The sequence below is a fragment of the Panthera tigris genome, chromosome B3, assembly GCF_018350195.1.
Source record: "Panthera tigris isolate Pti1 chromosome B3, P.tigris_Pti1_mat1.1, whole genome shotgun sequence".
Taxonomy (NCBI): domain Eukaryota; kingdom Metazoa; phylum Chordata; class Mammalia; order Carnivora; family Felidae; genus Panthera; species Panthera tigris.
Genome location: NC_056665.1, coordinates 51898875 through 51921121, shown reverse-complemented (window position 1 = coordinate 51921121; position 22247 = coordinate 51898875). Strand labels below are relative to the sequence as shown.

At 43.0% G+C, this 22247-nt stretch overlaps 1 protein-coding gene across 1 annotated transcript in view; it reads right to left on the bottom strand.

Moving 5' to 3' along the window:
* Positions 1–22247, bottom strand: part of MYO5C (myosin VC) — a 102410-nt gene that overhangs the window by 24269 nt on the left and 55894 nt on the right. Inside the window, exons 20-33 of the mRNA XM_042988833.1 lie at positions 20941–21106; positions 20460–20606; positions 18903–19067; positions 17525–17618; positions 14880–14943; positions 12628–12808; positions 10629–10722; positions 10331–10394; positions 10164–10244; positions 9158–9338; positions 7188–7281; positions 6242–6305; positions 5004–5172; positions 1031–1118 (exon numbers count right to left, since the gene is read on the bottom strand). Of these exons, the coding sequence (XP_042844767.1) occupies positions 1031–1118; positions 5004–5172; positions 6242–6305; positions 7188–7281; positions 9158–9338; positions 10164–10244; positions 10331–10394; positions 10629–10722; positions 12628–12808; positions 14880–14943; positions 17525–17618; positions 18903–19067; positions 20460–20606; positions 20941–21106 (1652 nt within the window). The remainder of the gene's footprint in view (positions 1–1030; positions 1119–5003; positions 5173–6241; positions 6306–7187; positions 7282–9157; positions 9339–10163; positions 10245–10330; positions 10395–10628; positions 10723–12627; positions 12809–14879; positions 14944–17524; positions 17619–18902; positions 19068–20459; positions 20607–20940; positions 21107–22247) is intronic.

Here is a 22247-nt window from a genome sequence, read left to right as displayed (position 1 = left end):
TGCTCCTTCATTCTTGACTCTCGAAACGGTGTGTTGCTAAGTGTTTGTTGTTTTAAGTTGCTAAATTTGGGGATAGTTTGTTATATGACAATGGATAACTAACATGAAGGGAAGCTGATGTATTCCACTTAGACACACTGAGTTGGAGGAGGTAATAGGAAGGCAAAGGAGATAGTCTTGGAGACAAAAAAGGACCAGGACTCAAGAAAAAAACTGAGGAGTGGGAGGTGGAGTTTGGAAGTCCTTATGTTGAGATGGCAGTTCATTCACTCATTCCAAAAACAGGGACACAATGGGAGCTTTGAGAGGGCAGACATGATTTATCATTATTGAGGGAGAAATCCTCATGTTGCTGTTGGGCATTTTGAGTTTGAGGTGAGAGTTGAATAAAGAATAATAAAGGAGCTCTTCAAAAGTGTGAATACAGTAAAAGGAACAGAGAGTTCAAGGTACAGACTTAGTGATCCAGTTTGGGAGGAAAAGGAAGTGATACGAAACATGAGTCAAGAACATTAGAAGAGAGAAGTCAGAAAAGTTCAGACTCAGAAGCAGGTGAAGGAAAGAAAAGCCTAGGGGCCTTTTCACAGGAGTTCATGAGGACATTCAAAATGTGAAGTTCATATTCAGGACTACTGTCTGGCTTCTTAGCTCTCTACTTTCTTCTAATAGAAATGGAGATATTAATCCTCTGTAACTGGGAGAGGAAGAGAATTTCAAAGCAGTTACGTTTGAAACTTGACTACAGTTTCATTTTTAAAAGGGGAGAGTTAATAGCAGAAGAGGTTAAAAGTATTCATTACAGGGTGTCCCTTGCAATTACATGAGTGCATCTGGAATTATCTGAGGGCTGGTGAGCTAGCCTCGGCCCAAAGGATCTTTCCATTAGTCTATCACTGAGCCCCCAACCTCACCCGTTGACAATCACTCCTTTGAGTTTTAAAGACTCTGGACCACATCAGGAATCAAACGGTGCCTGTGGACCTTAGCTGACAGTTCCAAAAAGTAGGAAAGGGAATGTTATTTTTCCTACCCTTTTCAATCGTCTTGCTTAGAGTTTTAACTTGATCTTGGAGCTTTTTAATCACTCTGTCCTTCATGTCTAACTCCTCTTCAAGATCCTACAGAAATCAAAAGAAACAAGGACATGAGCTTAGAAGCATCTTAATCTATTTTTTGGTAACGGTTTTAGTGAACAATTCACATACCATCTAATTCATTCAAAAAGTGTACACGAAATGGTTTTCTAAAGTCAGCTGTACAAACATCACCATTATCGATTTCTAGAACATTTTTATCACACCAAAAAGAAACCTGTAACTTTCAGCAGTCATCCTCTTGTTCCCCTATTCCCTTCTAGTCCTTGGTAATCACTAATCTGCTTTATGATTCTATATTATTTGCTTCTTCTGGACACTTAATATAAATGGAATCATATAATATGTGGCCTTTTGTGTCTGGCTTCTTTCACTTAGCATGTTTTTGAGGCTCATCCATGTTGTACTATGTGTATTTCATTCCTTTTTGTGGCTGAAAAACACCCTATTGTATGGATATGCCATATTTATCTTGATCAATTTTTTCTTACTAAAGTAGTGCCCCTTGTAGATAATTTAGAAATATGAATATGTGAAAATAGGTTCTCTGGATATCAGAGTCTGGAGGCAGAGAAACTTCAGAGGTTTGGGTCCTGGCTTTGTGTTTCCTTCCTAATAATGGAGTGGCCTTGCTCATGCTGAATTTGGCTCAAAAACCAGCAGGGTCCCGGATGCCTACAAATATGTCTTAGAAAGGGCAAAATGTTTGGGCTCTTCCTAAATCCCAAAGGTTTTGGCCCAGAAAAGATTCAGGCTTCTCAGATCCAGCAGTACCCACCATACAATCACTATAGCCATGTGCCCTCTGGGGACTCTCAGGGCCAATGGAAACTGTGCTGTTTCTACTCTGTGGCTACCTCTCCCTTCCAACAGTTCTCCCGGCGAACAAGGATTTTGTTCAGAGTGTTCATCATAGTGTTATTACTTGTAGCCAAAAAATCCAATGTCCAACAATAGTGGGTAGAATAAATTGTTGTATATCCTATGACTTAGGTATTAAAATGACAGCTTGCATATATTATCAATGACAATGGGAAAGTATTTCAATATAGTGTGAGAAAAAATATAGAATTTAAAACTTTATATGCAGTATGACCCCAATTTTATAAAATGTGTATCACCATGGTAGAAAAAAGAAGAAAGGAATAAAATAAATCAAAATGTGAACAGTGGTTTCCTCCAGGCTCTCATTGACTGGTGACTTTTTTTATTATTAGATGAATTTTAGGATGGGCTGAGATAGGAGGGAAGGAACTGTACCCACACCCCTACTTGTAAGAACAGATAAAGTTCTTAATGTGTTTCTCCAGAGACACAGAACTGAGACCCCAGGGACACACAGAGGCACTGCTGTGGAAGTCAGGACAGCCACCCACACGTGCTCAGTAGGAAGCTGCTTCTCTACTGTCTGAATACAGGCTATTCACTGAGAAAGTTCTATCTCCCTCAAAAAAAGTTGGACATCATCTAGGTGCCCCTGACTGGAACTTGTTACTTTCTATTAAATGTTAAACTCTTTGGATCTCTTTAGATATAATTCTTCATCAAAGTTAAATCCTGATATTGCAAAATAAGATTTTACCCCCTCATGGTTTTCTGTGAGATAATGGGGGGTCCTTATGGTACTGGCACAAAATAGGCACATAGATCAATATAACAGAATGGGAAACTCAGAAATGAACCCACAATTAACCCGCAATTAATCTTTGACAAAGCAGGAAAGAATAACCAGAGGACAGTCACTTTAAGAAATGGTGTTGGAAAAGCTGGACAGTAACATGCAAAAGAATGACATAGAACTACTTTCTTATAACATACACAAAAATAAGCTCCAAATGGATGAATACCTAAATATGAGACAGGAAACCATCAAAATACTAGGAGAACAAAGGCAGTAGCCCCTTTGACATCGGCCATAGCAACTTCTTTATAGTTAGGTCTCCTGAGGCCAGGGAAAAAAGCAAAAACAAACTATTGGGACGTCATCAAGATAAAAAGCTTCTGCAAAGTGAAGGAAACAATCAACAAAACTAAAAGGCAATCTACAGAAAGGGAGATGATATTTGCAAATGACATATCTGAGAAAGGGTTAGTATCCAAAATCTATAAAGAACTTATAGAACTCAACACCCAAAAATCAAATAATCCAGTTAAAAAATGGGCAGAAGACATGAACAGACATTTTTCCAAAGAAGACATCCAGATGGCTAACAGACACCTGAAAACATGCTTAACATCACTCATCACCTGGGAAATAAAAATCACAACTACAATAAGCTATTACTTTGTTCCTGTCAGAATGGCTAAAACCAACAACACAGGAAACCGCAGGTGTTGGTGAAGATGTGAATATAGGGGAACCCCCTTACATTGGGGGTCAGTGTAATAAGTCAGTCAGAAAAAGACAAATACCATATGATTTCATTCATATGCAAACTGGTGCAGCCACTCTGAAAAACAGTACGGAGTTTCCCTAAAAAGTTAGAACTAGAACTACCCTACAATTCAGCAATTGCACTATTAAGTATTCACCCAAAGGATACAAAAATACTGATTCAGAGTATTTAATGCTGTTGTAATATTTGATAATACTGCTATAAACATTGCACCCCAATGTTTATAGCAGCATTATCAACAATAGCCAAATTGTGGAAATAGCCAAAGTGTCCATTGACTGATGAATGGATAAACAAGATGTCTACACACACAGACACACACACACACACACACACACACACAGACACACACACACATGCGTGTGTGCACACAATGGAATACTACTCAGCGATGAAAAAGAATGAAATCTTGCCATTTGCAATGATGTGGCTGGAACTAGAGAGTATTATGCTAAGCGAAATAAGTCAGTCAGAGAAAGATGAATACAATATGATTTCATTCCTGTGTGGAATTTAAGAAACAAAACAGATGAACATAGGGGGTAAAAAAGAGGCAAACCAGAAAACAGACTTTTAACTATGGACAACAAACTGAGGGTTGCTGGAGGTGAGGTGGGTAGGGGGATGGGTTAAATGGGTTATGGGTATTAAGGAGGGCATTTGTTGTGATGAGGACTGGATGTTGTATGTCAATGATGAATCATTAGATTCTACACTTGAAACCAATGTTATTCTGTATGTTAACTAACTGGAATTTAAATAAAAACTTTGGGGGAAAAAAAAGAAATGGCGGGTCCTGACAATAGGATGCAGAGCCTGGGATGCAGCCTGTCCAGGGTGCTGACCACTGCCCAGGGACCCCTCCGCTGGTCATAGACTTGGGAGGCTCAAAGGCCAGGAAGCGGCCTGAGCAGTCTGACTCCCAGGAAAGTGGCCCATGGGCCATGATGGTGCTTCTCAGGCTTGTGGGTTTCACACACCAATAAAATTTCAAAAGAATTGCTGGGGACTGACTTAGAGTAGCTGAATTTCTTTCTGACAAGGGCATTTAAAATGTGATGAAGATTTTAACAGTTTAAGGTGTCTGTCATCTACCATCATGATCATTTCACAGAAGAACATTTTGACTTGAAAAACTGTAGGAAGGGCACACCTGCAAAGCAAGGAGGGCCCCTCACTATGGAAAGTCTTGCTTAGGGAAGTTCCCACATCAGCCTGTCATTCTCGGTGTGTTCTGGACCAGAACGGGTGAGACAGGTGCCATCTGTAGGACAGTGCTCATGTCTCCTCTCATCCTCCCTTTACTTTATCGGACACTTTGCTTGTGTGGCCCGTGCTAAGCCCCCAAGGCTCAGCAGCAGGCTGTAACCTCAGAGACCACCTGTCTCCCGAGAGCAGGAAATACACTGCTCTCACGGTGGCTGTTCATTGCATGCGTTAGGTGACATGTTCCCCCCACCCCCCTTCAGTGACATCTGCACACAGTCATTTATCAAGTTGGGAAACTTCTTACCCTATTTTCCATAGTGAGCCGAGATGCTTCCTGTCGGAAACTACTCTTCACTTCACTTTCACTTTCAAATTGCTTCTTCAAGAGCTCGCTGGCCTGCTGCATTTCTTGAATCTTACTGATCAGCTTCTCTTTCTCTTTGGTGTGTATTTCATTTTGGGCCTCTAAGGTCCTGACAAAGGGATAAAGGAAATTGTGTAACAGTTTGACTGTCATGGAGAAGTCACTCATTGTCATAGCAAAAACTGATTATTTCCAAAGACAGAAAAATACTTTGGCCAATGTATGTATAAGGTGAATAGTACTTGAGTAGAAATGTCCTCGAAGTGGGGGTGGGGGCAAAGATCAGGGCTGGCTGTGTATATAATTGTCTATGACTGCCCTGGTCTCCTTAACCTGATGGAGATTCTTGCCTCCACTCCACTAGGGGCTGCTGAGGGCTCCCACGAGGCATCCACACCCACTCACGCCCTTAAGACAGAAAGCCCGATGATTATCTCCTTCGTGAAAGGCCTGGGGACCAGACTCTCAAAAAGCCAGGGATCAGAAAGAAGCAGCAGCCCATCAAGAGTTCCAAGACAGTATCTCCCCACTTTCCTACTCTTTGGGGCCCTCATTTCATCCCTCTCCTACCAACGAAGTCACATGACTAAAAATGTTCTCTAGGACATATTGTGTCCATGTATTGCTCTGAAAATCAAGTATATCAGTGAGCTGGCAGCAAAAATTTTCCTCACGAGGCTCCACCAGAGCGCCAGGCCCTCTGCTGGTCAGAATGCAAATTTGGGGGGATTAACAGTGAAGATTCTCTGTCAGCACAGATTTCAAGTCTTACTCTAAACGGTTTGCTATAAGAAAATCTCTTCTCTCACACACAATCTTATTTCATCAGTTTTTTAAACAGATTATCTGTGTGTGTGGCATGACATTCTAACAGTATAAAAGAGTATGTGGTGAGAAGTAAGTCCCCTTCCCTCCCCTGTGTGCCAGCCATCCAGTTACCCTCCCTGGAAGCAGGCGATGTTTTGGTTCTTGTATGTTTTCCCAGGGTGTGTGTGTGTGTGTGTGTGTGTGTACATATGTGTTTCTTTCCTTCACATTTAAATGGTAATGCATCATATTACCTTAATCAGCACCTTGCTGTTTTGGCTTAATAACATATGTTGGTATCTCCCACAATTTCGGAAAAGAAAAGCATTTACGTGAGCATGAACATCACAAACATACACATTAACACTTACTTTCTTTGTGTTCCCTCCTCTTCTTGATTGCGGTTCAACTGGTTAGACAATTCTTCCAGTTTTCCTGTAGTGAAAAGACCTGCCATGATTTTGGGGGCTATATGGCACCCTGATTCGGATTTGGTCGTGCTTTCAGTTATCAGGGGTCCTAAGCTGTTTCCTGGTAGAGGTTTTGTTTGGTCTGAACAATGTTTAAAAATTTTTAGGTGTGCCTGGGTGGCTCAGTCAGTTAAACATCCGACTTTGACTCAGGTCATGATCTCTCAGTTCATAAGTTTGAGCCCCACGTCGGGCTCTGTGCTGACAGCTCAGATCCTGGAGTCTGCTTCAGATTCTGTATTTCCCTCTCTCTCTGTCCCTTCCCCACTCATGCCCTGTCTCTTTCTCCAAAATAAAAAGACAAAAAATTAAACAATTTTAAAGCCATTATTCTAAAGTTGTCATATTTCACATAAAAATATGGATTTCTGGCTTTTCTTTAAAAATAGGATCGAGGGCACCTGGGTGGCTCAGTCGGTTAAGCGTCCAACTCCTGGTTCGGGTTCAGATCATGATCTCACGGTTCCTGAGTTTGAGCCCCACATTGGGTACTGCGCTGACAGTGCAGAGCCTGCTTAGAATTCTCTCTCTCCCTCTCTCTCTCTGCCCCTCCCACATGCTTTCTCTCTCTCTCTCTCTCTCAATAAATTAATTAAAAATTTTTGAGTTAAAAAAATAAGACTATCAAACAACACTGGGGCCAATTTGCCTACTTGGCAACAATCAATGGAGCTCGGAGGCTGGGACACTTTACTGCCTCCTCCACTCAGCCCCCTTCTCACATTTGTCACTTGGCTGGGCTCCTGGAGAATCAGAGTCTGAGATCCCTGGGTATAATGACTTTTCTGTCATTTCCAGGACACAGGAAACCATCTTCTAAAAGTACTTCCATGACAGTTGCAGGTACCTTTCATGCTTTCAGTTTGTTCATTCAGGCGGATTTCCAGATCTTGCTTCTGCTTCTCCAGCTCTGAAATTTGCTGTTTGAAGTCTGGGATCATCTTTAGAGAAGAATCAGAAATATTTGAATATAAAACGCTTTCATCTCTGAACTTTAAAATCTCAGAGCTACTCAGAAGCAAACTGAACCCTCTAGGAGTCTAACCCCAAGGAGCGTACATCTAGCATAGTTATGTGTGAGGGCCAGCTGAGGTGTTAGACTGGTTTGGCATTATGGTCTTATACCTCAGGATCTGTACAGTCGCAAGCAATACCAGCATGTTCAGAGGGACTGGTTCTCACATGCTACAACCTTCTCTCCAGGGGGAGAAGGAAGTACACAGTCTGGAGGGCATCATGGGGGAGAGGGGCTCTGCTGAGATGAGGGCAATGTGAGCAAACAGAGAGCAGCCTCTTTGGCCAAGGCCCAGAGATGCCATCTCCTCATCCAGGAACAGGAAAATCATCTCAAAGAGGTCCCCCCGCGCCCTGTGAATTCCAGGCAGTGCATTGCTCTGTTAGTGGAGGTCTGGAATGGGCCAGTATGTCTCACAGTCCTCTGTCCTTGTCTTCTGTATTTCTTTAAATGTCATTCACCTCCACCCTCCGTTATGTAAATGGCTTTTCTGTCGTCCAAGTTTGTAAGAACAACTGTGCTTCTGAAGCAAATGAAGAAAACTTGTTTGTGCATGAAGATGTATGTTCCACATTATTCCTCACTAACATTTCATCCAAAGAATAAACAAAGACACGAAGGGCCTTAATCACCGTTCCACATGTTTGCTGTGCCCACGGTCACGTCTCCTCACCTGGGACGCAGCCTTGCAATTTCCTAACACTCTCAGGTTAGGCAGAGGAGAAGGAAATGGTAAGAAAGGTGACAAGGTGCAGCCTCTAGAGAGGTGGCTTGAGAAACCCCAGGAAAGTGTGGTATCATGGAAGGCAGCAGAACAAAAGCAGGCATGAAGAGGGAGTGATGATGTCACCAGATGTTGCTGAGAGACAAGAAGAGGGTGAAAAAGAAGGTGGCTGTGGGGTAAATGGGGGATGAGTTGATAAATCAGTGAGGTGGCCACTGAGAAGTCTGGCCAGCTCCCCACAAAAAATGGGGTGGTGACTGCAGGTGATGTGGGGTTAAGAAAGGGATGTTCTTTGAGAGATTCCTATAGCATTTCTCGGTGGCTAGAGGCTTGAGTTGGAAGAAAAGATGAGACAAACTCAGAAGGAAGGAATCTTGGAAGAGAGAAGCCCTTGAAAAAATGAGATAAGAGGCACATCATCTCTGCTCACAGCACAAATAGAAGGATGGACCTGAACACATGTCCCACTCAAGAGTTACCCTTCTTACCTTAGGGTTTTTTTGTCACTTGCCAAGGGGTTAGGGCTAGACTTAAAATACATAGGTTTACACACACACACACACACACACACACACACACACACACACACACAACCAGAATTTGGACCCATTCTATGGTAAACAAACCCCTTCTCACATCAAAGTGCTTTCCAGCCTAGGGTAATTTTATAGATTTATCTTCTTTGTAAAAAATAATTAATTAATTTTAAAAACAAAGTTCTTTTTTTTTTAAGTTTATTTATTTTGAGGGAGAGAGCGAGGATGAGCCAGGGAGGGCCAGAGTGAAAGGGAGAGAGAATCCCAAGCAGGCTCTTCACTGTCAGTACAGAGCCTGACATGGGGCTCAAACTCAGGAACTGTGAGATCATGACCTGAGCCAAAATCAAGAGTTGGGCCCTTAACTGAATGAATCACACCCCCAGGTACCCCTATAGTTTTATCCTCTGACCCAGTTATTTCACTCTTAGAAAACATAATTCTGATCCATCATTTACTTCCAAGAAACTGAATTTTATTCCACTAACAAATGACATCTCTAGAATAATGGCCACACCTGGGGCCCACAGATAAGACCATACCATGTTTTCTGATGTCAGCCTGGTAACTTCATGACGGATACTTTCATTGATGTCAGTCTCTTCTCTAAATAATTTCTGCAGGTGGTTGATTTCTTGACTTAGATGCACCACTTTGAAGTTCAAAGCTTCAATCTCCTTTTCATAGCAATCCTTCTGGGACTGGAAATGGCTTTCCAAAACACTGTCAGAGGATGGATCAACAAATTAACCACTGGTTTTTATTCTGCCATGTTGTTGACTATGAGTGTGTACATGTGCAGCAGTTATGAAAATTCACAATTAGAGCCATGTTAAGTACATATGGAACTGTGTACACAGGATTACAAAATCCTTCTAGTTAGTTAGGAAGCATTATGTGCATTAACATGCAGTTAATAATAAGAAATTATAGACACCATTAAAATTGCATGTTAATAGTTTAAGAATATGTTCTGTATGATGCAACAATAATAAATATACATTCATTATGCATTTGTCCAGCCTCATAGAATGTACAACACCGACAGTGAACCCTGAAGTAAACTACTGATTTTTGGTGATAATGACAGATCAGTTTAACAGACATACCACTCTGGTGGGGGATTCTAATGCTGATTACATGGAGGCAGGGGAAGGGAAATCCCAGGGAAATCTCTGTACTTTCTGCTAAATTTTGCTGTGGACCTAAAGTTGTCCTAAAAATAAAGGTTGTATGTAAAAAATTACAGCAAACTTCTTAAATTTAAACACAGTTATAGCTCTATGACAACCCTGGCTAACTTATTTGTTATAATCTGTTTTTACTGTACAGGTTATGGGTTTTATTACTTGAAAGTTTATCCTTTAAAAAGATTGTTTTCCATTATTCAACTCATTATTTAATTCTCAAAATATTTCGAGTGATTACTAGATCATCCTACTGTAAGGAATTTCCTTGTGTGTCAAATCTGTGGAATATAAACTTTTGACTTTCCTATAGCTATCATCTCTGAAAATAAAAAAAGAACTCTGAGGGGGAATTTCTCACTGTGTTGCTTTCTTCAGTCCTTCATAAGCAAACCAAAGTTCTCCATCCTCATTTAAATGTTCCAAATCTTCCGAAGAGAGCCTGGAAAATAAGGAAGGGTAAGAAAATCTATCATCTCTCTCATGTGTGACATGTTCCTAAATATTTGGTAATGCAAAAATGATTACCTGCTTCTTACATCTTCAATGTCATAGCTTTCAAGAAGTTGTTTGGTGATCTCAGACATCTTTTCTGAGAGGAAGAGGCAGAGCTGATATAAATTACAATTTTGAATGTGGTTCCAATTCTCTAGATGTCACACAGAGTCTCCAGCTAACCATACCATCAACTAACTTACTGGCCATTCAACCAAACAACTAACCAACCATTCAACTACGAAGGCAACCAACTATTCAACATACCACATACCCAACCAATCAGCAAACCAACCAGACTTGTGGGCTCAGTGACTCATATTTTTCTTACCTCTCATTTCCCGTTTTTGTGATTGCACGTGTTTCTCCACATCTATCTTCTGTGTCTGAAGTAGCTCTATCTCCTTTTCAAATTCAGAGATTGTCTGTATCACAGCAGTGACCGTACCAGATGAAAAAAAAAACAGCTATTATGGTTTATATCAGACAAAGAGAATACTCTTACTGTGTTGTGTATCTACCCAAGACATCCTTACCCAGTTAAAATCTTGTTAAATCATCACTACCTACACAGTATGGTCTTGAAGCATGTTTAACTGCTCAAAATATTGTTACCTATTCCCAGATGTAGTTGGTTGTGGCAACAGAATTAGTTTCTTTACCACATAAAGGGAAGAAATAGCTCCTTACTACAGGGGTGGGCTGCTGTGGGGAGGAAGAGGACCCAAGAGAAGTAAAACCTAAGAGGCTAAATTCCTTTTCACTGGATGGTGAACTCTAGGATGCAGGGATGTGGACAAGCCACTACCCTCATAATTGTGGGTTTGGGCTCCTGCCAGGTTTTAATGTGACACATGGCAGAGCCAGGGGTACCCAAGAGGTTAGGAGTTGGCTGTGGGGGTATGATGAGGGTCCACTGAGAGGCAGCACACGTTGTGGGGAAGAGGCTGTATTTTGCCTTTATTACCTTGTGAGGTCAGCCTGAGAAAGAATCACACGTGTGTGTTTTGTAGCTAGGGGAGACATGCAGAGGGAAATAACCCCTCCTTGATATTTTCTCAGTCTAAGTGTTTAAGGGCTAGAGTTCCAGTTTCTTCAGAGGGTGAGAAGGCGGAGCCAACTGACATTTACTGATCACTTTACATACACAACCTAATCCTTACAACAGGCCCATGTGGTGATACAGTAACAGTTTGTAGACAGAAAGCTGAGGCTCCATAAGGTGAAATGGCACACTCAGGGTCACATGGCAAGCTGATGGGGCCCCAGGACCATCCAATCCCAAAGACCTTCTTTTGGTAACACTTCAATAAATGTTACAAGTCATATATGATCATAATGTTATTCATTTTCTGTGAAAATCAGAATGGTCTCCTTAATATATCACATTGAGAGTTTGGAACACAGTTTTAGCTACCAAAGTGGAAGTGGAAGTGACAAATAGTGATGCCTCACTCCAAGAGCAGCCATAGGACTTCCCAAGATGCAGACTAACCAGATGACACGACTTCCACAGATTGACATGTCTTATGTGAGCTCCATTCTTACGGAGCAGTCAGAGCGATACGTGATCCTCTCTGATCCCACAGTCCAAACTCCTCCTTTTAAACAATAGGAAACTGGGGTCCAGAGAAAACAGACAGTTTCTGCCAGGAAGTCAAGAGAAGACCCAGATGTGATTCCTAAAGCTCTTCAAAACCATGCATGGCTATTCCGTGACAGTTACAGAGAATATTTGCATAATCTTAACAATATTCTACTAACATGCATTTCACTTATTTCATGGAAGCTTAAAAGCTTTCTAAACTTACACTGAAATGTTTTGCATTGAAGAACACAGAGACATGCAGTTTTGTGTTTTCTGGTAGGGAAGGAATTCAGTTACGCCTTGACTGTGCAAACATGGATCATTGCTTTTGTGGATTTTCTGATAACAATTTAAAATATATGATGCTGATAATAAGGTAGTTTAATTTTAATACAGGTATTTATAGAAATACAACAATGGGATGGGTTGTATAATAAGGGTTCACATCAACTTTTAATGTAATTTGAACATATTCTCTAGGTCAACATATTTGAATAGCTTCATATAATTACAAAATAGTTAGAAAGCTGAGTTTTAAAATCGGAAAACCAATTATTGGTAAGCTAAAGGCAGCTTGGGGGTTCATCCTTGGAAGAACTGAAGGGATCAGGGCCCTTTTGACTTTGGTCTTTATACAGATGCTCTTGGATGTCTGATCCTGTGGGAGTCTGAAACTGCTCCCTCTGTGCAGGTGAGATAACTTAGCCCAAGAGCTCATCTGGCAGCGAGAAGCCCCTTCTACCTTTGCCTGCTTGCTCAGTTGGGCCACCTCCCCCTTTAAGGCATCGGAGGTGACACGTTCTTCCTCCAGTTGGTGCTGCAGGTGCATTTTCTCATCCTTGAGAGCTTGAATGTCTTTTTTCAAAGAGCAGATCTGCTTCTCATAGTCTTGTGTTTTCCGTTCGAAACTTTTTTCAAGAAGTCTAGGTGCAAAAGAAAAAAATAATTAACTCAGAATTTCTCTAAATTTCTTTAATCTGAATTAGAACAAGACATCATTTTGAAAATAGTAAGAGGAGACTTGGAAAGGAGACAAGTTAATTAGGATCTACTGTGACAGTTCCAATAGACAATGGCCTTATTTTTACCTGTTTCCTGTCCCCTTAGGTTAGGGAAGTTTCTTATACCTTCTGATCTGATAAATGTGGCTCTACTATGGTCACACGCAAGAAACACAGGGTAGGGAGGCTGAACTCAAAGACTCAGTGGTGGCTGGGATACTGTATTTCTGAATCCATCCTAGTTCTGTGTGGTTCCCTGTGGTCTCTTGGAGGGGTCTCTTCCCTTAGCAGAGACCTTGGCACATTCTGCCAAGTACTAGCCCCTGCCAAGTTCCAAGGATCCTAGAACGGTTTGGCTAGTTCCTAAATAAGTTAATGCAGCCATTTAACATGTCAAAGGGGACCAGCCACTCAAACATTCTAAAATAAACTACAGCAAATCCAGGTACACCAAAGTCCCTGGAAACTCAATTCCTTGTGAGATGGTTGCTCAATTAAATATGGGACAATTGACCAAGACAATAAATAACCAAAGAGAGATGTGACCTAGCCCAGCCTGACACAGCCTGGGGCTGGGGAGGGGGTGCAGTCAGAATTGAAGCAGTCCTAGGGCTCCAGGAGTTTATTAAATCACCATTCTACTTGCTAGGCTGTCATCTCAGTCCATTTTATGACTTGCTTTCATAGCCCAAAGGGAAAATCCCAAGGAAGAGAGTCACATTCCCAATAGGGTTTTGTTTCATTCACTTTTAGAGATACTAACAAACTTCTTAACCTTGTTTTTACATTTTTCAAAAATCCACAGAGCTCCTAAGAGGCCAGTAAAGTACCTTGAAAAGAAGAAAACTGCAACCAAGAATCTATGTTGAAAGAATCTCAGACTTGTACCTAAGCTGGTTGGGAGTCCCCCCACCCCCCCCCCCCCGACTGCTGGCATCTGTACGCTCCTTGAGGATTGTGACAGGGGCCAAAATGTCCCCTGTCAGCTGATCAGGGGCCAGATCAAGCTACAGGTGAGTGCTTATGATGACTACAATAAGTTTAAAGTCACCTGGACCTGGCCTGCCTCTCCAAACCCCTTCTTGAAATGATTGCTCCCAAGCAACCCCGGTGCACCATGAGATGCCAAGAACCAAGCTCCTCTTTTAAAGTTAAGAGTTCATTGGAAAATAAAAATTTCAAGGTGAAGAGCCAAATATCCCTATTTTAAAACTCATATAGGATCATGAAACACTTTGTCTATCTGTTAACTCTTGGAGCTCCTTGGTGACATTCCCTCCCCTAACGTTGTGGCATCCATCCTTCTCCTTACGCAGACCCAGGCTCTTCTGCCAACTAAATGCACAGGAAGTTATATATATATCCTATCACCCCAGGCAGCCTGAGCCTTGTAGCCCTGAAGAGAAAGATGCCAGGAATATTTTGTTTCTCCCCAGCACCCTGCCACGCATCCCTACTTTGAACTCTAAAACCTTTGAGTTGACTCTAAGAGAAGGGAGCACAGACTGTTAGAAATGAACAAAGGGTTTGGTATTGAGATAGGGAAGGTGAGACTGGTACCGTACAAGGTCATGGGGACCTGCCTTAACTGTTGTGAGGTGGGTTCCATCCCTTATCGTCTGGGACAAGAGTCAAGTTAACAGACACAACAGACAGGGGAGGGAGGAAGATTGGTTTCCTGGGCAATAATTTTACTTCTTGGACTTGATGGAAGTTGAAAGGGGTGGCAGTCTCTGAACTCCTGTCTTAGCAATGATGGGAAAGCGAGAACTTCACGGTGGTCCACTGCCCACAGCTGCAGACCCTGTGCAGTGTCTGAAAGGCGAACACTGTGGGATGTGGCTCTCACACGTCTGACTCTCTCACTTCCTAAAAGATTCACCGCCCCCATCCTGTATCTGTGACCTGCTAGCTGCAAGCCAAGAAGCAAAGTATAAAACAGTAGAGAGAGAGAGAAGGAGGCAGTAACTTTAAGGCAAACTAGGTTTCATACATTCTTTGTCGCTCTTCTTTTTGCACATCATCAAAGAGCTGCTTGGTGAGGTTGTCCATTTTTTCTGTGAAAAGAGAATGCTCTTTGAAATATATCTGCAAACCAACGCTTCCATTGTTTCATGTCATGTTTAAGAAAGTGAGAATGTGAGAACAGTCATGGGATATTTATGACTAGTAGGACTTGAGATGAGAGGGTAACTGTCACTTTTATAATTTATAAATCAGAAATACAGACAAGGGTGGGGGATAATCATTCTGACAAACTGGTCCTGTTGGAATGTGTGAATAGTTTCATTTATAGCACTTTTTTTGGTCTGAGGATCATTTGTTTGATTTGAAAAGGCATATTGGCTTTGAGACAATATACATTATGAGAACTACATGGAAACCCTTTTGGGTTTCTTCCTTTGGGAAGAAAATGGTCAATTTAGAAGCCAGCGGCACCTCTGCTCCAGTTGTGACAACCAAAACTGTCAGACAGGGCCATATGTCCCCTGATGGGGAGAGGGGAACCATAGTGGTTCTCTTGGCTCAGAACCACTCATTCATGACAACCAAGAGAATAATGAAGCGTCTGTCTTTATCTGGGGAAGAGGAAATATAACAAATCTCCTGTTGCATTCAGTACAAGAGTCTCTAACAACAAAGCATAGGTTGAGGGGACACTGGAAAGCCAGGCTATCATCACTGGGGTTCTGGATATTCTGAAGCTGTGACAGGCCTGTATTCCCAGCATATCCACACCAAACAGGTGCCCTTTAAAATGGGAGGAGTCCATTAAGCCTGATACCTCTATTTGTATATAGCTGACACCTCATCCTTGACTTCCACCCCATTTCTGAATTCTACCCCAGAGGGGAGCCCAGGGATGAGGTGATGATAACTACCCTGAATTACTGGTTTAAAAAAAAAAAGCCAATAGTTTAATAGTTTGTTAAATGAGGTATCAAATGTCCCTGAATCAAAATAACTGCTACAGAATGTCACGAGTCAGCCAGAAAATACTAGAAAAATGCTTAAGCTTTAATTTAGAAGCCAGCATATTTGATATAATTTTAATTTTCAGCTCACTCACAGAATTGGTTTCAGTTCTGGTGCTTACATCTTAGGCCATTTGCAAGGGGGTGAAAGAGCTGCCCAAATGTGATTTTGTCCCCGGGAGCAAGGGGCTGATGTCCACACTGGAATCTCAAAAAGGGGAAACATTCGATAACAACCCTTAGTAATAAATAGGTCACAGGGTAATCGAAGGCTGGTGCTTTTCACAAAACATTGTTTGCCATGTTTAGGGACACTCAGAGTGTAAGCGGTTTATAAACACTGGGACTGAAAGTTTTCAAACGCTTTTAGAAGGATATATAAAATTATGGACCCAAACAGGCCAATGCTATCAACTATGTAACTTTCAGGATGCATTTGTGGGAATTTAAATTTTCTTGGGGGAAAATCCACCTAACGTTAGAAGAAAGAGCAAATATACCCAGGAGCAGTGTACTGTGATAAAGGAGGTGGAGGTGGACAAGCTCTTCCCTAATTCAGGTCGAGGTTTCCTCAGAGAACTCTGACCTCGTGTGTCCATCAACGCCCACATCATCAGTCCTCAGAGGCAGGGTGGAGGATGTGCAGTACCTGTAGCAGGAGGTCACTCCCATCCTGGGCGTCATCTGAACAGCCCTTTCTGCTCTGCTGGCCAGGACTCAGGATGTTTACTTCCTCCTCCTGACATCTGTCTCTCCCAGGCCTGAACCCCCAGGGCACCTGTGCTCCTCCGGCCTGGTGTATCCACGGCCTGCTGGGCCTGAGGTGTGTGCTGGACCCCCAGGCCTGAACTCCCACTCCCCTGCTGCCCTGTCAGAGCTCACAGAAACAATCCTCTTAAATGGGTATGGTCATTTAAACCATCTGGTCAGGAGCCCCCAGGCTCCTGTTCCTATCGGGATTTAGCAAGGGCTTGCAGTCAGATTTTGAGTTAGAAAGCTATGGATGGAGAGAGCTAAGCTGCTCCACATCCCTGAATGAAAGTGATACCGCTGGTATCTGACAGCCTGGGGGTGATATGGCTCAAGTGCTTATTAGCAGGGCCCTTCACTCAGAGCCGGGGCAGTAAGCAGAGGAGGGGGTGCCACTGAGACCAAGTCATTTGGACAGATTTGAAATTTGACTACAGATCCTCGGCCAGCAACAACACTGCTCCGGCATCACCTCGACTGTGCATCTGGATCACCACAAAGGTTTTTAAAAATATAGATAGATGCCTGAACTACCCTGGCCACCACCACTCACAGACACACCCATGCACACACACAGACACCGCCCCCCCCCCGCCCCCCCATCTTCTGATGGAAAAGCTCCAGGCTTATGGCCCAGCCATCTGTATTTTGCAAATGGCCCAGACGGTTCTGAGACAGGGATTATCGTGCTGTCTGACAAAAGATGGAAATAAAACAGATGCCTCTGTAGGGTAAAGTTACCACAACTTAAATATAGTTACTCCCTGTGAGGCAAAAAATACCCTCATTTCCCTGGGTACACATTGCAGATTCCTGGTTCTGCCTAAAACTCCGTTCATACCCAGTAGTTATTTCCCTAATGACTAGACAGGTGAGCACATGAATGTTCGCATCGAGCTGCCTTGGGCTTTACCTTTCAACTCTTCAGTCTTCTCTCGAAGCTGCAGCTCTGTTTGCTCTTTTTGTATTTCCAGTTCTGAATTATGCTTCTGAAGCTTTGCTAATTTCTAGCGAAGAGAAGAAAAAAGCTTTTTTGAAAACCTCACTTCCAGTTTTGTCACCACAGCCTTTCTTGGTGAAAAGCTGTATTTTTATTTATTTATCCATCCATCTATCCAGCTCAGCTCCTATCCATAAAGAACAGCCAGCACCAGCCCAATGCAAGATGCTGTCTGTACTCCACTCACGTGCAAGAGCTCCATGTGACTTCAGGCACTGGCTCTCAACCTGACACAGCAATGGCTGAAATCAAGGAAAAGGACCCAAATCCAAGGTTTCCTCAAAGTCAAGAAAGCACCTCCATCCTTTTCTTGAATCTTCTCGATAGCCAAGGTATTTATGTATTTAATATGATAGAAATAATTTATATATAAAGTGAATCCACACTTTGAGAGTGTTATTACGCAGTAAGAATGTGTGATCATGACAGGAACTCTATTATTTTAGCTTCTCCTGGTAAAATATCTGCTGGGCTGACAGCTGGGGCCACTGGGTACTGAAGGTTGGTGACCGGCAGCGTGGGCAATGGCATCAGCTGGGCGCCGGACCACGGGGAAGGTGCCCTGGGGCTCCAGGCTGCCACAAACCTGGATGCTGTAGAACTTGAGAAAGTATGAGAATGGAGGGTAATAAATACTACCTCTTTAGAAAACAGTAGCTCACACTTGCGCAGGGCTCTATGGTAGGCACTTGGCTAAATTATTTCATCTGGAAATTGTATCATTTCAACAACTCTGGCAGTCCCTTGTTATTCCCATTTTACATATGAGGGAACTAAAGTTCAGAGAGGGTGTAAGGGACTTGCCCAAGGATGCTCGGCCAGACGGCAGCGAAGACAAGATTTGAACCTGGGACGTCCAACTTCTAGCTACTGCTCGTTTTATTACACTACAGACGTGAAAACCTGCTCCAAGCTTTTCATTGCTATTTTGGGGAAGGCACATGCCAGGGCACATACCAGATGGGAAAGCAACAGGGACCGACATCATCCTGGAAGAGAGGGAAGCATCTAGCCAGGGCTCCTTCTCTTTAAAGGGGCTTTCATCACTTCATAATAGTTGGAAAAAAGAGGAAACTTTATGTTTTGCTTCTTGAAGTAGGAGCCTCCTCCTCTCCCCCCAGACTCTAGGACTCTGATCTCCCTTCTCCTAAAAGCTAGGCATCCTTTGGTAGTGGAAGCCAACAGCAAATCTGATCTGTTCTGCAGAAATCTGCTTTGTTGGAAAATGCTGCGCTGTGACCTTTTGCACGGAAGACTCGCATATATTTCCATAATTGCATCCGGCACAGACCTCTTCCATGGCAGCCTTGTACTTCCTCCCCTTCTCCTCATAATTGTGCCTGTGGGTAGCTGCCCTGTCCAGTTCTGATTCCAGTTTCTGAATCTTCTCCATGTCACCGGCTCGAAGAGCAGCCAGGCTGGTCACTTTCTCCACCAGCCCATGGTTCTCTTTGTTCTAGAGGAAAAAAACCAGGAGATGTTTAGGGATTTATCCAAAATGAAGAAGCTGTTCCATTCGTTTCTCACAATCTCTGATGTGGCATCTAAATCCATGACATGTATCACCATGATGGCATGTGTGACCATCTTCATCCCAGTGAAAACAGCAAGGCCGATCTTCTCAGGTAAACTTCCTGAGCTGATGGTGCATTTAGTGTGGGACCAGCCCATTCCTGGAGCTCCAAGACAACCCTAATGCTGTAGGATGAATCGTGTCCCCTGCTGCCCGCTCGCCCCACAACTGTTCACACATTGCAGCCTGATACTCAGCACTTCAGAACGTGACTACATTTAGAGATAGGGTCTTTAAAGACAAAATTAAGGTAAAATGAGGTCATATGGGTGGGCCTGACTCTAGCATGACTGGTGTCCTTTTAGGAAGAGATTAGGACACAGACACACAGAGGGAAGCCGGTGTGAAGACAAAGGGAGAAGGCTGCTACCTGCAAGCCAAGGAGAGACAACTCAGCAGAAACCAACTATACCAACACCCTGACCTTGGACTTCTAACCTCTGTGATGGCAGTCCTAGCAAACGAATACACCTAGAACAGAGTCCGGGCAGCATGGAGACTTGCAGGGGCCCTGCTCCTAGCTGTCACAGCAGCGTTTTGCTGTTCTGTACGACCCATGTAACATGCAGGCCTGTCACCCCACAGCACAACGATGAAAGCTGCATCAAAACCTCAAGCTGTTTACACATTCACCCCTTCATAAGGACCCCTACAGCATCTTTCATGGCTAAGTTTCAAGTTTACCTTAGGAGAATCTCGGGATTATTTGAGACGGGCAGACCAAGGGGTGAGTTTTATAGATCTGGACACTGCATATTCCACAGTCCTTCTCCACTGGCTAAGAACATGAGGATTTTATTTCCTACCAGTGAGAATGGTATGAGGAATCTCCCCAAAAGAGGCAGGGCTGCAGTTAGACCATATAGACCTTTGAGCAGATTAGAAAGTGCCAGCTCCCGTGAGCCAACACAGCCCTGAGGGAGCATGGCTTGGCATGCAGACAGCATCTTTGTGCAGATTAAAAAAAGGCACCCTTGCCTCGAGGCAGCACAGCTTTGTACCAGGACACATGGGTTGGCAAAATCAAAGTAAGGCTGGATTTCAGCTGCACTTGCACTGTTGGGCAGCGGCCCTTGTGCAGTGTACAACCTATACAACCACATGTAGCAGCCCTTTACAGTGTACTTCTGTTTTCTAGAGCAGGTGGTCCACATAAACTATTTGAACCTCCTAACACAGGCATAAATCTTAACAGCATTAGCTGAGGAATTGGCCCAGGATAAAATAAATTTGTTAGAAAAAGTACGTATGGAAGATACATTTACAAACACCTACCTGATCCTCTAACTTTTTCTGCAAACGTTGGACCCTGTAAGTAAGCTGAATGTTGAGCACAAATCGTCGGATACTCTGGAATCTGCGCCTGGCCAGCCACGCCCGTGCATATTTCTGAAGGATCACAGCCTTGTGCTCCTCCAGCATCTTTGAAACAAGATATTAGGAAACATAAATTGGCTCTCCAGTGTTTCTCTCACAACTCCTCCAATGTTGAGTGATGCAACTACCAAAATATTTTCACAATGCAAAAGACAAATTTCCTGTAATCAACCCACAGAATCCTATTATACCTAGACCACTGAAACAATAACCAAACCCCACCTATAGCAGACATGTGTGAACAGACACTCATATACCAGAACTCCCTGCTCTCTATGAAGGTCTTCACGCAGAAAAAGAGATCTCACTATGATTGGTGAAAAATAACCTGAGCCCTGGGAAATTCATGCCCTAAGAAAGCACGGGGTCTCAGCTGCACCTTCCGATACTTCCTCCTTGCCAAGAGTCCTCGGGTGTAGGCCTGGATGGTGATGGTGGCCATGCGAATCAGCTGGTAGAGACTGCGGACAAGATATCCACGACAGTACTTCTGAATGATTATGGCTGCCCATGCTTCTTTTAAGGCTGTTGCGGTAACAGCTTTCCTTGGTTAAAAAGAATGCAGAGTATATCTGTTATCCACAGAGCACTGACTTCTACTGTAGAGCAACATGCTTGCATAGCATTTAAAAAAATATCTATTTTGAGAGAGAGCGAGGGAGTAAGCAGGGGGAGGGGCAGAGAGAGAGGGAGAGACAGAATCCTAAGCAGGCTCTGCACTATGCACACAGCCCGATGTGGGGATTGAACTCACGAACCACGAGCTCATGATCTGAGCCGAAATGAACAGTCAAACACTTAATCCACTGAGCTACCCATGTGCTCCAGCAGTTTGGTTTTTGTTTTTTTTTTACTGAAGAATATTCAAATGTCTTGCAAACCTACCCATTAAACTCTACAACTCATTTACTCTAACACCCACTGGAAATCAGTCTCATCATGTCTCCTTTTCACCCTGATCTGAGTGTGGACCTGCTCTAGGCCAGAGGAACGACGTGGCAACTGTCACATTCTTCACATGCAGGTGGATCCATCCATCATCACTCACATATGTGGAAACAAAACCAGGCTTTTGCACTGCTTATCCATCCTTGTGGGAAATCACGCTAGAGGCTCTAGATCAGGGCAAATTATAGCCTGGGGACCAACTCTGCAGCCTTCCACCTGCTGCTATTGCCAAGTGTTATGGCAATGCAACCACACCTATTATTTGTATATCATTCATGGCTAATAATGGCAGACTTGAATAGTTGAGAGAAACTGCAAGGCCCCTAAAGCCTGAAGTAGTTGTGGCTTTAACAGAAAAAGTTTGCCAACTCCTGTCTAAAGGACTAGAAGTGAAGAACAAAGTCCTTACCTTCATAGTTTACAACCTCATGTAGCAGACAGACTTACAAATGGCCAAGTGGGACAAGAGGAAACATAAAATAACTACTAAAATATCTGTAAAAGAGAGTGTACAGAACTATCATTCTGCTTGTGAGTCTGCCCTTGATGGAGAGGTGGGATTTCTGTAGACAGTGAAGGTTGGAAAAGGCATTTCAGGCTAAGGATCAGTGAACACACGGAGGCCTAGCCATGCCTGAAATATTCAGAAAAAGAGAATCTCTCTGAAATTGCTAGAAAATAAGATACATGAAGAAAATTAGCCAGTGAGGTTAGAAAAATAGAAACCATTTGTTATTT